Genomic DNA, 15,762 nt, shown 5'->3' on the forward strand with positions numbered 1-15,762 from the left:
ATTCTGTGAAGGATAGGACACAGTTTTGGGAATATGCTCTAAATAGTATGCAACAGGTCACCATGGATCTCTGAAACCATGTCCTGTTCTATCAACAGATTGGCATATGCAGTCCAATAATTAAGTATGACGGTCAGACTTGCACCCATTCCAGGTGTGGCAAATAAGGCCACCTTAGATCTAAATCCCTACAACAGTGCATTAAGCAACTTCCAGTGACCAGAAAACCATCTGCACTGCAAACAATGGTACTACTGGTGACCTATGCCACTGTTGTCACTTCTGATGCCTCATGATGACACACATAGGCCACAATTGAGCCGCATCATAGCCCAATGGAGGGCCCCTTGGATGGCCCACCACCTCATCTGGCTGTTGACTACCCTCCGACGGTATCAACATTGCTGCCCACTGACCCAACCCATGACAATAAGATTGAGATCAACCCACTCATCATCCATTTTGTGGCCTTCTTGTCAGATTGACATGACTCCTTGCCGTTGTTGGACATGAAAGGTCGCACAAGGAAACAAGGTTCTCTGAAATGTCACAAGAGAAGGCACTGAGCCATCTCCTGCCAACAAGAGACATTGTAGGCCAAAGATGAAGCCACCACCTACTGGAACAATGCTCACAAAATTACCACCGCCGAAGGATACAATGTGAGCACAGTGACATCCACTGATGTGGTTATACTCAACCCCTACAGCACCGTAATGGTGCCAAAGCATTAAATGGACATAGCGCATCTGGAACTAGACCAAGAACCACTACTTCATCTTTTGAGGACAAAATGGATGATACACTGATGCTCTCCTCTGCAGCATGACACAAAGAGGTAAGTATAGATGTCTCTGTCATATAAAGAAGTTTTATTGTTGATTCAAGTTAGACAGTGTTATCCTAGTTACTCATTGGGAAAGTTAGGAAAGACACTGTGATAGACAACAAGTTTTGATGGGAACGGGTAATTTGCATGTTGATTTGTTTAAATGGAAGAGTGAGAAACTTTAATATGACTACAAGTATATTCTGAAGTTGTGTAATAATACAATACTAGGTGGTCTTAAAAAGTTCCATATGAGACAATACTATTTTCAGCACAATTAAGGTCAGTCTTTTAATCAAGTCTTTTCAATACAATATTGCTACACAAAAACTGAAACATGTACTTCATCAAAAAACATGAAAACTAGGTAAAATGAAAGTTTATGCATAAATACATTTTTAATCAAGAAAAAATACTTACATCATAAAATGTATCAGATTCATATAAGCCTCCACCCCAGACACGTAGCATGTTCATGTTTGCTTCCTTTGCTGAGTTAAGCAAGTATTTGATCTTTGTCTCATTGTAGCTCATTTCAGATAGAATGTTGGATGGGATCCAGTTTGATCCTTTTGCAAATATTGGTACACCATTTATAAGAAAATAAAAAGTCAACCCTGTGGCAATATAACATAATAATTATTGAGTCTGCCAGCGAGCCCATGTCAAGCTGTCAAATAAAACAACACTTTAAAACATCAAAATTGTAATTTATGGGCACAGTTCTACATGTGTGTGTGAATGGATAAAAGGCTAAGCAACTGCTTGTGATAAGCACGAGATCTGGACTTGAGTCCTAGTCCTGCAAAAATTTTCATTTCTCATGACATATTCATAAAAACACACAAGAATGGATTTTAGCAACTAATGTACGTTAAAAATTAAGATCTGAGAGTCTTCTATTATACATAACTAGACACATATACAATTTTTTAGCCATAAGAAAACTGTATCTTGTGATACATTATAAATGCAACATGTAAAATATAACTAGGCAGGAAACAGCTTTAACAACAGAAATAAATCTAAAAATTAAGAAAAAAAATCATGGTCCAAAAACTCTACATTATTGTACCTGACGTGTTCACCTTGATGATTGGTTCTTGGATAATCATGACACTCCTGAAGCCAATTTTCTTTGTTACTTGACTTTGTATTTTGTGGTTTCCATATGTAACTATTAACTCGTACAGTGGCTGTTGACCATATCCAGCTGGCCACCAGGTTTCAACATAATCCTGCAAATAATAGTTGAAAATTAAAATAAAATTAAGATAATGAAGCATAGGTGTTAATTTTGTCTCTATGTATTAAACAGGTCCATAACATTTATCAGAAAACAGTAAATTTTTATACTATGCTTTAGTAACTCGCATCAAAAGAAATTGTCTTGGGAGATATTAGCACATCTGCTTCTTTCCAAAGCCCAAAGACTTTTCAAAGAAGCTGTATGTAACACAGTAACACACATGGTGTTACAAAAAGGTATGGCCAGACTTTCAGGAAACATTCCTCACACACAAATAAAGAAAAGATGTTATGTGGATATGTGTCCGGAAACACTTAATTTCCATGTTAGAGCTCATTTAAGTTTCGTCAGTATGTACTGTACTTCCTCGATTCACCACCAGTTGGCCCAATTGAAGGAAGGTAATGTTGACTTTGGTGCTTCTGTTGACATGCGACTCATTGCTCTACAGTACTAGCATCAAGCACATCAGTACGTAGCATCAACAGGTTAGTGTTCATCACGAACGTGGTTTTGCAGTCAGTGCAATGTTTACAAGTGCGGAGTTGGCAGATGCCCATTTGATGTATGGATTAGCACGGGGCAATAGCCATGGTGCGGTATGTTTGTATCGAGACAGATTTCCAGAACAAAGGTGACCAGACAGGAAGACGTTCGAAGCAATTGATCGGCGTCTTAGGGAGCACGGAACATTCCAGCCTATGACTTGTGACTGGGGAAGACCTAGAACGACGAGGACACCTGCAATGGACGAGGCAATTCTTCGTGCAGTTGATGATAACCCTAATGTCAGCGTCAGAGAAGTTGCTGCTATACAAGGTAACGTTGACCACGTCACTGTATGGAGAGTGCTACAGGAGAACCAGTTGTTTCCGTACCATGTGCAGCGTGTGCAGGCACTATCAGAAGCTGATTGGCCTCCACGGGTACACTTCTGTGAATGGTTCATCCAACAATGTGTCAATCCTCATTTCAGTGCAAATGTTCTCTTTACAGATGAGGCTTCATTCCAACGTGATCAAATTGTAAATTTTCACAATCAACATGTGTGGGCTGACGAGAATCTGCACGCAATTGTGCAATCACATCGTCCACACAGATTTTCTGTGAACGTTTGGGCAGGCATTGTTGGTGATGGCTTGACTGGGCCCCATGTTCTTCCACCTACACTCAATGGAGCACGTTATCATGATTTCATATGGGATACTCTACCTGTGCTGCTACAACATGTGCCTTTACAAGTACGACACAACATGTGGTTCATGCATGATGGAGCTCCTGCACATTTCAGTCAAAGTGTTCCTACGCTTCTCAACAACAGATTCGGTGACCGATGGATTGGTAGAGGTGGACCAATTCCATGGCCTCCACGCTCTCTTGTCCTCAACCCTCTTGACTTTCATTTATGGGGGCATTTGAAAGCTCTTGTCTACGCAACCCTGGTACCAAATGTAGAGACTCTTCATGCTCGTATTGTGGATGGCTGTGATACAATACACCATTCTCCAGGGCTGCATCAGCGCATCAGGGATTCCATGCGACGGAGGGTGGATGCATGTATCCTCGCTAACGGAGGACATTTTGAACATTTCCTGTAACAAAGTGTTTGAAGTCATGCTGGTACATTCTGTTGCTGTGTGTTTCCATTCCATGATTAATGTGATTTGAAGAGAAGTAATAAAATGAGCTCTAACATGGAAAGTAAGTGTTTCCGGACACATGTCCACATAACATATTTTCTTTCTTTGTGTGTGAGGAATGTTTGCTGAAAGTTTGGCCATACCATTTTGTAACAGCCTGTATAATAACTAAGTAGATAAAAATTCAGTAATATGCAAGTTCAGTAAATCTCCTTTAATTGATTCAACTGTGCTTTCTTGGGAAAAACTGCATACTAAACAAAACACTTTTCTACCTCCTTTTACAAAATTTTATTAATTTTATATGACCTAACATTTGGGCTGTAATTCCAATTCCAATACACAAATGATTTTAAAGATGCAATCCAGCAAAGCTAAACATGTCAGCTTCTTCATCCTTCAGTTCTCATTGTACATTATAAAAGTTATCTCTTCTGACTATTTTGACACAGTTGCATTTGTACTGTACAACCAGATGAAATTCATTAAGACAGTATTTACCTAACTAATAAACATACATTGGAGTAGAGCTTTGTGGACAGGAATGGGTATTTCTGTGATTACCTGTTTACGAATGAAGACACCATGTTTCACCTCCTTTAGAAGTTGCATTGTCTAAAAGGGGTGAATAACCAAAATGTGTCTGCTCACTCAATAATTAATGTCAGATAAACACAGCTGTTTTCTTTTTTATTTATAATATTTATAATTTAGTGCATCTTCGCCCCTTTGTCAACTGCTCTTAGGGCTTCTACATTTATTACATATTTGTCGTTCTGGTTTTTGCAGTGTTCAGCATTGGATGAATCTGTCTTCTTTAGTCTCCAGTTTCTATTGTGTACTATTCATGATGGCAGTTGTTTATCTTTTGAACTGAACAAACTTCTTCCTAATGTCTCTGACACATACAAGAATGTGAAGCAACCCTTTGCCTTTAAAATGTTCTTATCCTTTTAGAAATTTTAGTTATGGAAGGTAACTACACAATTTCTTTTTTGGTGTATCTATTTTATTCACTGGGTATGGTAGAGATCTGGCTTGCTTCTTCAGTTTTTATTGGGGATGCAGTGACTATGTTCAGCTGCTCTTCTGGACAACATTCTGTAAACACAATAACTGCAACTCAATATATATACAACCTTTCACAGAAATGCTTGAGAATATGCTGTATACATCAAAAGAGACTAATTCTGAATTTTTTGAAATTCATATCTGTTAACTTGTTTACCAAAGTGATATTAATGCTGTATTTCCCTTCGAAGTTCAGTTTTTTCTTCATGATGTCACTGATCCTTTTGGCAATATTGTGCATTGGTGTCTGTATTGAAGATACCATTGATTGGATTGGTACTTCTGGTTTGTAGAGTTTGGATTAGCCATATAGCCAAGGAAATCTACAATTCATTTGAGGAATCTTCTTACAAACATGTTTAGAAAAGATATTGGAGCACTTATTTATTAACTGCTTAGCTTGCATCATATTGCAGACAAGGAACTTAAAACTAAGACTGAAAGCAGTAATGATTGTGACTAAAGGAAATGAAGGAGGAGCTATAGTACAGTTAAATAAAGCAGATTATATAAACAAAGTGGAAGAATTTTTCCAGTCAGCAAAGCTACAAAAAGTGCAGAAAGATCCAACAGCTTAATACAATGATCATGCTAAGCAGTTAGTAAATTAGTATTCCAATGCTTTTTTAGAATATGTTGTAAGAGTATTTTCAAATGAATTCTAGAGCTCAACAGCACTATGGCTTATCCAGACTTCATAAGAGGAAGTGCCAATCTGACCACTGGTATCAGCAATACAGTCACCAGTGCTCAAGATGCCATGAGTATTAGCAACACAATGAAGAAAAAAGTGAACTGCAAAGGGAAATATTGCATTAAGAACAGTTAAAATTTAGTAAACAAGTTAACAGAGATGAAGATTTCAGAAAATGCAAAATACATAGCTAAATAAATATATAAATAGCTTGTTCTCAAGCTTGCCTTTGAAAACTGTGTAGCTATTTTGTCACAGTTATTGTATTTACATAAAATTAAACCAGAAGAACAGATGAGAATAGTCAATATAACAGAATTTTATTTAAACTGAAATTATTTCTGCTTTTATAACAAATAAATTTAGACAAAATAGCCTATGGAGGAAAGTGACCTGACGCTATATTTGAGTTAAAATGAACAGTCAGCATCACAATAATATTTGTTTATTACCCGTGTTGTGTAAAAGCCATCTTCAGAATTTTTGGCCACTATGGCTGGTGTGGGTGGCTCTTCGGTTTTCTTGTGATACCATGATACAAGCATGAGAAAACTAAAGAGCTGCCAGTACCAGCCACAGGGGGCCAAAAATTCTGGAGATTGCTTTTACATAAGTCAAGACTGGTTAATAAACAAATATTATTGATATCGTGACTATTCATTTTGACTTAAATATTACAAATGAGCAAATGGTCTGGCAATGGGATTACTTTTAGCCCCCTTACTTGCAGATAAGTTCATGGAAAAGTGGTAGACCATGTTTTTTTTAAAAAAAAGAAAGAAAAAGAAAGTGAACCACTGGCAAAACATATACTGTACTGGAAAATCCAGATGCAGTCAGAGACAGTGGCCATATGTGTGAGAGTTACATTTGTGTGAGTGTGAGTGAGCGAGTGTGTGTGTGTGTGTGTGTGTGTGTGTGTGTGTGTGTGTATTGTCTAATTCACATACGAAAGCTTTTTGGTTGAAAGTTTATTTGTTTAGCAGTCTCTTGTTTTGCCTGTCTGAGACTCAACATTTACGCTATATGGTGAGTACTAATCTATCCTCTCATAATATTGCCATAGACTATACTGATACAGATACGTTGATGATATTCTTTGTGTGTGGAAGGGTTTCAACAGACAACTCCAGAGTTTCTTGGATAATATGAACCAAGGGCATACTAACATAAATGTCAGTGTGCAATTAGTGGGTTCCACTTTTAATTTCCTTGACATCAACTTACAGTTACACCCAATGGATAACAAACATGCAGCATTCCATCACATGATCGACCATCTCTTTTCTATTCCCATGCCACTGGCTGGAAGACTATGAACAGGAATAATGAAAACAATAGCCGCACCTAATGAATTTAAATCCAACATTATTTATGACATCGCAAACAAAAGAGATAGACCAAAAAAGAAATGGTGCGGTTGCCTTTCATAGCTAAAATTTCTAATAGGATAAACAGCTTCTTAAAGCCAAAGGGTTTATCTGTATTTTTCTATGTCTCACAGACATTGGGTAGAAGTTTATTCAGTGCAAAGGATAAACAGCGTGCCATCATTAATAGTTGAGTTTATAACATCATCTACCAAGAGTGTCAGTCCCACTCAATATGACAGGCTGGGTGGTCAATCCATGCTGGGCTCAAAATACACCACAGAAATTAGAGAAAAGAGGATGGATGCATTGTTTACTGAGCATTGCTTAAATGGCAAAATGGCTCAAATGGCTCTGAGCACTATGGGACTTAACTACTGAGGTCATCAGTCCCCTAGAACTTAGAACTACTTAAACCTAACTAACCTAAGGACATCACACACATCCATGCCTGAGGCAGGATTCGAACCTGCGACCGTAGCGGTCACGCGGTTCCAAACTGACGTGCTTAGAACCGCACGGCCACACCGGCCGGCATTGCTTAAATTAGAACCACAAATATCTAATAGATATAGAAGTCCTACACATAGTGTGGAAAGTGGGAAAAACTCATTCCATTAGAAATATTAGAAATTAAGAAACAATGGTATGTATATATTCCCCACATTTATTGTTGAATGACAAAACTCAGTTCAATTATTCACCCCTTTTAGATAATGTTACAACTTCCACATATGAGGGGAAGCTTGATACTTTTGTTCATAAATAGGTAGTCATAGAAACACATGACTACTCCAATGTATGTCTATTCATAGTTAGAGTAAATACTGTCCTACAGAATGTCATCACATTGTAGAATACAAATGTAACTATGTCAAAATAGTAATAAGTGGTAACTTTTGTAGTTTAAGTTGAGAACTGAAAGTTTAGGAAGGTTTCCATCTTTGAAATCGGTTGTGTACTGGAAACCGGGTTTACAGCCTGAAATTTGGTTAATATAAAAATAATAAAGTTTTGTGAAACAATGCATAGAAGTGTTTTGTATACTAAATGCAATGTGTAACTCTCTTTCCCTCTTAAGCAGTGAAATGGAAGAAAGCCTGATTGAAAAAATATAGACAAGATAATTGATCTTGAAGACATGGTCAACAAAGATAATGTCAGAATCTGAATTGTAAAGGTAATATCTCTTTATCTAAATTACATCAAAGACAGCTATGTGCAACTATTCTTCCTTTCTTTAGTCTTCTGTTAGATTTTACATTTAATCATTTAACTAAGTATACAGTTCATGCTCATATATTGTAGTTAAAGTTGAACTAAAATTTTCAGTACTGCTTGGTCTTGTTTTTAATTATTTGTCCAGCTGATCTTGATAACAAAGCACTGGATTTAACAGATACTTGGGACTTTAATAAAATCATTATACTGGGTGTAAAACGTACTACAACAAACTGGACATCTGCTTATCATTGTTAGTATTTTTCTGACAATGTTACCATATTTTATTAATGTCCATGAGTATACACTATTTCTCTCAGAGTATATGTAAGCAGAAAGATGATGTATCATCTGTCATGCAGAATATATAAGCTCACAGAACACATAAAACTACAATTCACCTAGATCATATAAGAAAGCCCTCCAACAGACAAATGCACACACAGACACACATATAAGTCAACAGCTTTTCAAAATTGGCAAGCAACACATCACAAGACATGTCTCTGAAGCAGTTATTTATTTTCATCAAAGTTATTTGAGTATGCTCTTTCTTTAATAAAAGGAATAAAATATTACCTTAGGGATGGATAAAGATGCTATGTAACAGTTGTTTATCTGTGTATCCTTTTCCATTTCTACAGATGATATGTTGACAGATTCAACATGTGCCCTGAGAGGGAAAGGCAGTGTCTGAAACTTTCCACCCATGAATGCCTTTACTTGAACAAGCCACTGATCTCTAGCATCAAATATTATTGCTGTTACATCCTCAATGTAAGGCTCAGAATATATTATTACTTCCACACTTTTCCTGTGAAGCAATGATTAGTTTTAATACTAGCAAATCAATTTTTCTGTTCACCAGAAAAGAATTATTTACAATGTGCAGTTTAACAGCTGAAGTGAAGCAGGCCTACTGCAGTCATGAAATCAGAAAAGTCGATACTACATAAGTCATAAACCAGTTTAGTCAAGAAGATAATGTAATTATTGCTAGTATTCCTGAACAGAATAGTTGATCAGAGGTTGACAACATTACATCCATCATAATGAGGTTTTATAAATTACAATAGACTGCAACTTACCAAACAGAGGAGGCACTGAGGACTAAAACGGACATGTTCAAAAGTAGTTGGATATTATGAAGTTATTGGATGAAATCTTTAATCAGAAGTAAACACACACACACACACATACACACACATTCATGTACAACTCACAGGCACATGGCTACTATCATCTCTGAGCTCTGAGGCTCAACTGCAGTGAGTGGTGATCTCGACTAGTTTGCTTAGTGGGGGTACAGAATATACATGAGGCAGGGACAGAAATAACAGGGTAAGGATCGGTATAGTTACTGTAGTGCTGCCTGCCTGTCGAAGTGGACACTGACACGATGGTTGATTGCCAGGTGGAGAATTGGGAGGTTGTGTTGGAGGAAAGGGGAGGGTGAGAAGGAGAGAGGAGAAATCCAGTGAAGAGGAAAGGGCTATGGGCTATGCAGATTCACTGGGGGGAGGGGGGGACAGAATAGTAGGTACTGGGGGGAGGGGGGGGACAGAATAATAGGAGTGTGTGGTTTGGGCTTTTCTGAATTGCAGATGTGGAAACTCTTCCCTGCAAAACATTCATTGTACCATTAACACCCCTGGCTTCAACTTCTGGTAGTCAATGTCCTCCACCTGCCTGTATCCCCAATTACAGCCTGCAGATGTTCTGATGTTGCTCACAGCAGCCCACATTCTGTCCATGCACACTCCCATAGGCAACACTGCAGCATCTTTCCCCATCCCTACCCTATGATCCTCCCCCCCCCCCCTCCCCCCCCCCCAACTGATGAGTAGGACTCTATCCTAATTCATATTGCTAATAACAAAACTTTAATATAAAATTTAAAACAGTTGTTAAACTGATATAATAGAACAACAACGAGGGTAAAAACAAAATAAACATATTAACATACCTAAGTCCACACTGTCAACAGTTTACAGTATAGTGGGGAAGTCATCCAAACAGTAACATTACACTGTTGTTGTTGTTGTTGTCTTCAGTCCTGAGACTGGTTTGATGCAGCTCTCCATGCTACTCTATCCTGTGCAAGCTTCTTCATCTCCAAGTACTTACTGCAACCTACATCCTTCTGAATCTGCTTAGTTTATTCATCTCTTGGTCTCCCTCTACAATTTTTACTCTCCACGCTGCCCTCCAATGCTAAATTTGTGATCCATTGATGCCTCAGAATATGTCCTACCAACCGGTCCCTTCTTCTTGTCAAGTTGTGCTACAAACTCATCTTCTCCCCAATTCTATTCAATACCTCCTCATTAGTTATGTGATCTACCCATCTAATCTTCAGCATTCTTCTGTAGCACCACATTTCGAAAGCTTCTATTCTCTTCTTGTCCAAACTATTTACCGTCCATGTTTCACTTCCATACATGGCTACACTCCATACAAATACTTTCAGAAACGCCTTCCTGACACTTAAGTCTATACTCAATGTTAACAAATTTCTCTTCTTCAGAAACGCTTTCCTTGCCATTGCCAGTCTACATTTTATATCCTCTCTACTTCAACCATCATCAGTTATTTTGCTCCCAAAATAGCAAAACTCCTTTACTACTTTAAGTGTCTCATTTCCTAATCTAATTCCCTCAGTATCACCCGACTCAATTCGACTACATTCCATTATCCTCATTTTGCTTTTGTTGATGTTCATCTTATATCCTCCTTTCAAGACACTGTCCATTCCATTCAACTGCTCTTCCAAGTCCTTTGCTGTCTCTGACAGAATTACAATGTCATTGGCGAACCTCAAAGTTTTTATTTCTTCTCCATGGACTTTAATACCTACTCCAAATTTTTCTTTTGTTTCCTTTACTGCTTGCTCAATATACAGATTGAATAACATCGGGGAGAGGCTACAACCCTGTCTCACTCCCTTCCCAACCGCTGCTTCCCTTTCATGCCCCTCGACTCTTATAACTGCCATCTGGTTTCTGTACAACTTGTAAATAGCCTTTTGCTCCCTGTATTTTACCCCTGCCACCTTTAGAATTTGAAAGAATGTATTCCAGTCAACATTGTCAAAAGCTTTCTCTAAGTCTACAAATGCTAGAAATGTAGGCTTGCCTTTCCTTAATCTATTTTCTAAGATAAGTGGTAGGGTCAGTATTGCAATTACAATAGCTGGCTGAATTTGGTTTTGTGACTGATGGGAAGATAATGTGTAGCATAAAATAAATGAAGGCACTGTCACAATATTTAACGAAAATTTATCATTAAAAAAACAAAAAAACCATTGCAGAGGTTTGCAAACAAAAACTGCAGAAAGGAAAACGCTGGGATCAAATATCAAATTGACAGGAAGGCATTATGTTATATATTTCAAAGAGCTATTCACAATCAAGAACTAAGGCTGCACTGTAATCTGCTGCTTTCTCAGTTCAAAAGAGAACACACAAGTGATGAGAAGCAAAGATTAGTAGAGATTCATGTGCCTGTGATAAGATACATGCGTGAAGCATACATCAACTACCAACGTCACACCTTAGCAAAAGATCTGGCAGAGAACCTAAGAAAATTCTGGTCCTATGCAAAATTGCTAAGCGGGTCTAAGGCTTCCATTCAGGCCCTAGTTGACCAGTCTGGTGTGGCAGTTGAAGATAGCAAAAATAAAGCTGAAGTTTTAAAATGTCACATTCAAGAAATCGTTCACAGAGGAGAATCATACAAACATACCGTAATTTGACCATCAGATTTACTCCAGTATGGATGACATAGTAATAAGCATCCTGCCATAGAGAAACAACTGAAAGATTTGAAACGAAATAAATCACCATGTCCAGATGGAATCCCAATTCAGTACAAAGAGTGCTCTATGGCATTAGTCCCTGACCTAGCCTGCATTTATAATGAATCTCTCGCCCTGAGCAAAGTTCTAAGTGACTGTAAAATAGCACTGGTGACTCCAGTACATAAGAAGGGCAGAACAATGGATACATAAGAAGGGCAGAACAATGGACCTGCAAAATTACAGACCAATATTGCCAACTTCAGTTTGCTGCAGAATCCTTGAACATCTTCTCAGTTCAAATATAATAAACTTTCTTGAAACTGAGAAGCTTATGTCTATGAATCAGCATGGTTTTAGAAAGGATCACTGATGTGAAACTCAACTTGCCCTTTTCTCACATGATATACTGCAAACTATGGATGAAGAGCAACAGGCAGATGCGCTGTATTTCTAGATTTCTGGAAGGCAGTTGACACCACGCCCCATTTCAGCTGTTAATGGAGGTACAAACATAGGGAATAAGTTCACAGATAGGTGAGCGATTTGAAGATTTCTTACGCAATAGAACCCAATTGTTGCCCACAATGGCAAGGGTTCATCAGAGACAAGGGTATCATCAGGAGTGCTCCAAGAAAGTGTGACAGGACTACTATTGTTCTGTATATACATAATTGATTTGACAGACGGGGTGGGCAGCAATCTGCATTTGTTTGCTGATGACACTGTGGTGTGTGGTATGGTGTCAAAGTTGATTGACAGTAGGAAGATACAAGATGACTGAGACAACATTTCTACTTTTTGTTATGAATGGCAGCTAGCTCTAAATGTGGAAAAATGTAAGTTGATGCAGATGGAAAGGAAGAACAAACCTGTAATGTTTATATACAGTATTACTGGGGTCCAGTTTTACAAATCAAGTTGTTTAAATATCTAGGTGTAATGCTGTAAAGAGATATGAAATGGAACAAGCATGCAAAAACTGTGGTACGGAAAGTGAATGGTTGACTTCAGTTTATTGTGAGAATTTTAGGAAACAGTAGTTCACCTGTAAAGGAGACTGCATACAGGACCCTGGTGTGACCCATTTTTGAGTACTGCTCAAATGTTTGGGATCCATACCACGTCGGATTGAAGGAAGACAGTGAAGCATTTCAAAGGAGAGATGGTATATTTGTTACCAGTATGTTTAAACACCACGAAGTGTAATGGAGATGCTTCGATAACTCAAATGGGAATTCCTGGAGTCAAGGCAATGTTCATTTTGAGAAATACTACTGAGAAAATTTACAGAAACAGCATTTGAAGCTGACTGCTGATCAATTCTACTACTGCCAACATACACTGCATTTAAGGACCAACGTACACTGTGCCTAAGGACAGTGAAGATAAGATATGACGATGGAGGCATGTAGATGGTCATTTGTCTCTCACTCTATTTGCAAGTGGAACAGGAAAAGAAACAGCAGTGGTACAAGGTACCGTCCGCCATGCTCCATACGGTGGTTTGTGGAGTATGTATGTAGATGTAGATGTAGATTATAAAATTCCTCTATGTGTCATACTGACAGCAAACAGCAAGCACTCTGCACCAGAATAAAGAAACACCATGAATTAAGCAAACACTATCAGAAACATGATTAAACAAACAAAAAAAGAAAACAGTATGTATAATAAAATTCAGTTCCCTGGACACTGCAGTTAAAGTCTACGGAATTCACTAAATTCTCTTTTACAGTGTCAGAAAGCAAAGTGACTAAAAATGAACAATTAAATATAGTTGAATTTGTGGTATCATTAATTGATACTACCCCACAGGCAACAGAATTGCAAGTTTCTGTTAGACGCTGCTAACGGTCATGTGGAATCTGACAGGCCCAATGGTGCATGCTCACTGAACCACATTTACAGTGGCTCTGGACTACAAGCACTCTCTGCTGCTGCAATACTGGATGACCAGTGGCAGCCACTCACCCCCATTCGCACTTGGAGCCTTTTCACTATGTGATGCTACGCAGACACCTCCTAGTCGTGGCTCAGACACCATCATTCATAACGTAGTGCAGGGAGCTTCTTCCTTGTTGACACTGGGAGCTGTACTCTTTAATTCTTGCCCCATTATTTGTATAGAGTCTTCATACGTTAAGAGAAATACAAGTTAAGTAAATATTCTGTTTGTTGTATTAACTTGTTCGTTAATCATTTCTGCTCCTGTCCAGCTTTCCTACGACAAAACTTGCTGCATCAATCTGTAGCCCACTTCTCCTTATCACAGTGTATGAAATCATACACAAGATACCTGGTGACAAGCCATTGCATTTATGTAAGGTATTCTTCCAGTTAATTTATACCTGTTCTGTTATCTTTTTGAATGGTTTCTGACATTCTTGCTTGTCTTTTGGGTACCCAGTGTTTGCCTTGCTTGTACTCTTTATGTTCTAGGTTCTGCAGGTGCTGCTTATGCTCCCCTTTTTGCTGTCTCTGTGGTATTTTTGCTTTTTGCTGTTTGTATTTGTGAATCGCTTAATAAATCATAGCTATTATGCTGCAATTGACTGCTGAGTCACCTGCAGTTGATCTAATTCAGTTTATTCAATTTCTGAGGCAACAAATGGCCCAACTGCTTGAAGTAATGAATCATTTCATAATGGTGCAGATGGTTTCACACAAGAAGCCGACCCAACAACAGTGCCACAACTGGTGCCACTTGCATATGTGTCGCCACTTCTTAAGTTTGATGAGGCAAAGGAAGACTGGACAGAGTGCCTTGCACAATTCAACATGCACATCACATCACACCCTGTAGAAAGTACTGACTAACCTTCTTACTTCTTGGCCACAGCGAGAGTGACCATTTATTAGCTGTGCGCAAAGTAGTTTCCCATATCCTGCCCTGAATTAGTACAACACAAAGGCCTATTCCAGGTGCTTGCAAAGTATTATGAGGACAGGGTGCAAGTAACGGCTGTGCATTACAAATTCCTTAAGTTGTGTAAGCAACAAGGACAGACATACCTTCAGTTGGTGACTGATTTTCAAGGCCTTACTAGACAGTGTAGATTCAAATGTGACTGTGTCAAATATTATAGTGATGCCATCATGCACAGTGTAGCTGAGCCTCAAATTCAGGAACAGATTCTTTAACACTCATATCTTTCCTTGCAACAGGTTTTGCAGATTCTAGACTATCAGGCTTCCTTCAAAAGACAGTTTTGGTAAAACAACAGAGTAATAGCCACCCAGGAATGGCTCCCAACTCATCTACAGTGCTACATGAGGGCAATAAACCTTTTGTGTCTTTTACTTTTGTTGGGAAATCAGTCTGCAACTTGATACTGGAGCTTCAGTGACTTGGCTCAACCATAGCACTTACAAACTGCTTGGCAATGCTAAGTTGTGCACATCACACCATCAGCTGACAGTGTTTAGTGGCCAAGACATTCCTGTCTTGGGCACTTGTAGTCTTCCTGCAACTTTCAAGAATCTGTTGAAGGCAGTGACATTTACAGTGCTTTCCTGCTGAGACAGTGCTAATATTTTTGGTCTAGACACTTTTGATTTGTTTGGGTTAAGCATTCAGGACAATGTACTTCCTGCTTCTTCCTTTGATCCTCAGGCAGTGCTGCTGTGCTATGTGCAGAATTTCAGGATTTGTTTTCAGAGGATATGGCAAAGCTAACAACTTCGTGGCCCATGTCACAATGAAGGACAATGCTCACCCAGTTTTTCTTAGAGCTCATCCTATTCCTCAAGCTCTTCGAGAACAGGTGGCTAAGGCCCTTACTGCTTTGCATGACAATGGGATCATAGCACCCATTACTGTCAGCCAGTGGGTGTCCCCTCTTGTTATAATAAAGAAGCCATCTGGCAAACTCCAGTTGTGCACCAATTT

At 38.6% G+C, this 15,762-nt stretch overlaps 1 protein-coding gene across 2 annotated transcripts in view; it reads right to left on the reverse strand.

Annotated features, from left to right (window-relative positions):
• LOC126188487 (beta-mannosidase) overlaps positions 1–15,762 on the reverse strand; it is a 253,080-nt gene that overhangs the window by 116,298 nt on the left and 121,020 nt on the right. For both annotated transcript variants that reach the window (XM_049930100.1, XM_049930094.1), the window contains 3 exons: positions 8,654–8,888; positions 1,905–2,067; positions 1,250–1,446 (listed from right to left, as the gene is read on the reverse strand). In XM_049930100.1, coding sequence (XP_049786057.1) covers positions 1,250–1,446; positions 1,905–2,067; positions 8,654–8,888 — 595 coding nt within the window. The remainder of the gene's footprint in view (positions 1–1,249; positions 1,447–1,904; positions 2,068–8,653; positions 8,889–15,762) is intronic.

This window comes from Schistocerca cancellata, chromosome 1 (genome assembly GCF_023864275.1).
Source record: "Schistocerca cancellata isolate TAMUIC-IGC-003103 chromosome 1, iqSchCanc2.1, whole genome shotgun sequence".
Lineage (NCBI taxonomy): Eukaryota > Metazoa > Arthropoda > Insecta > Orthoptera > Acrididae > Schistocerca > Schistocerca cancellata.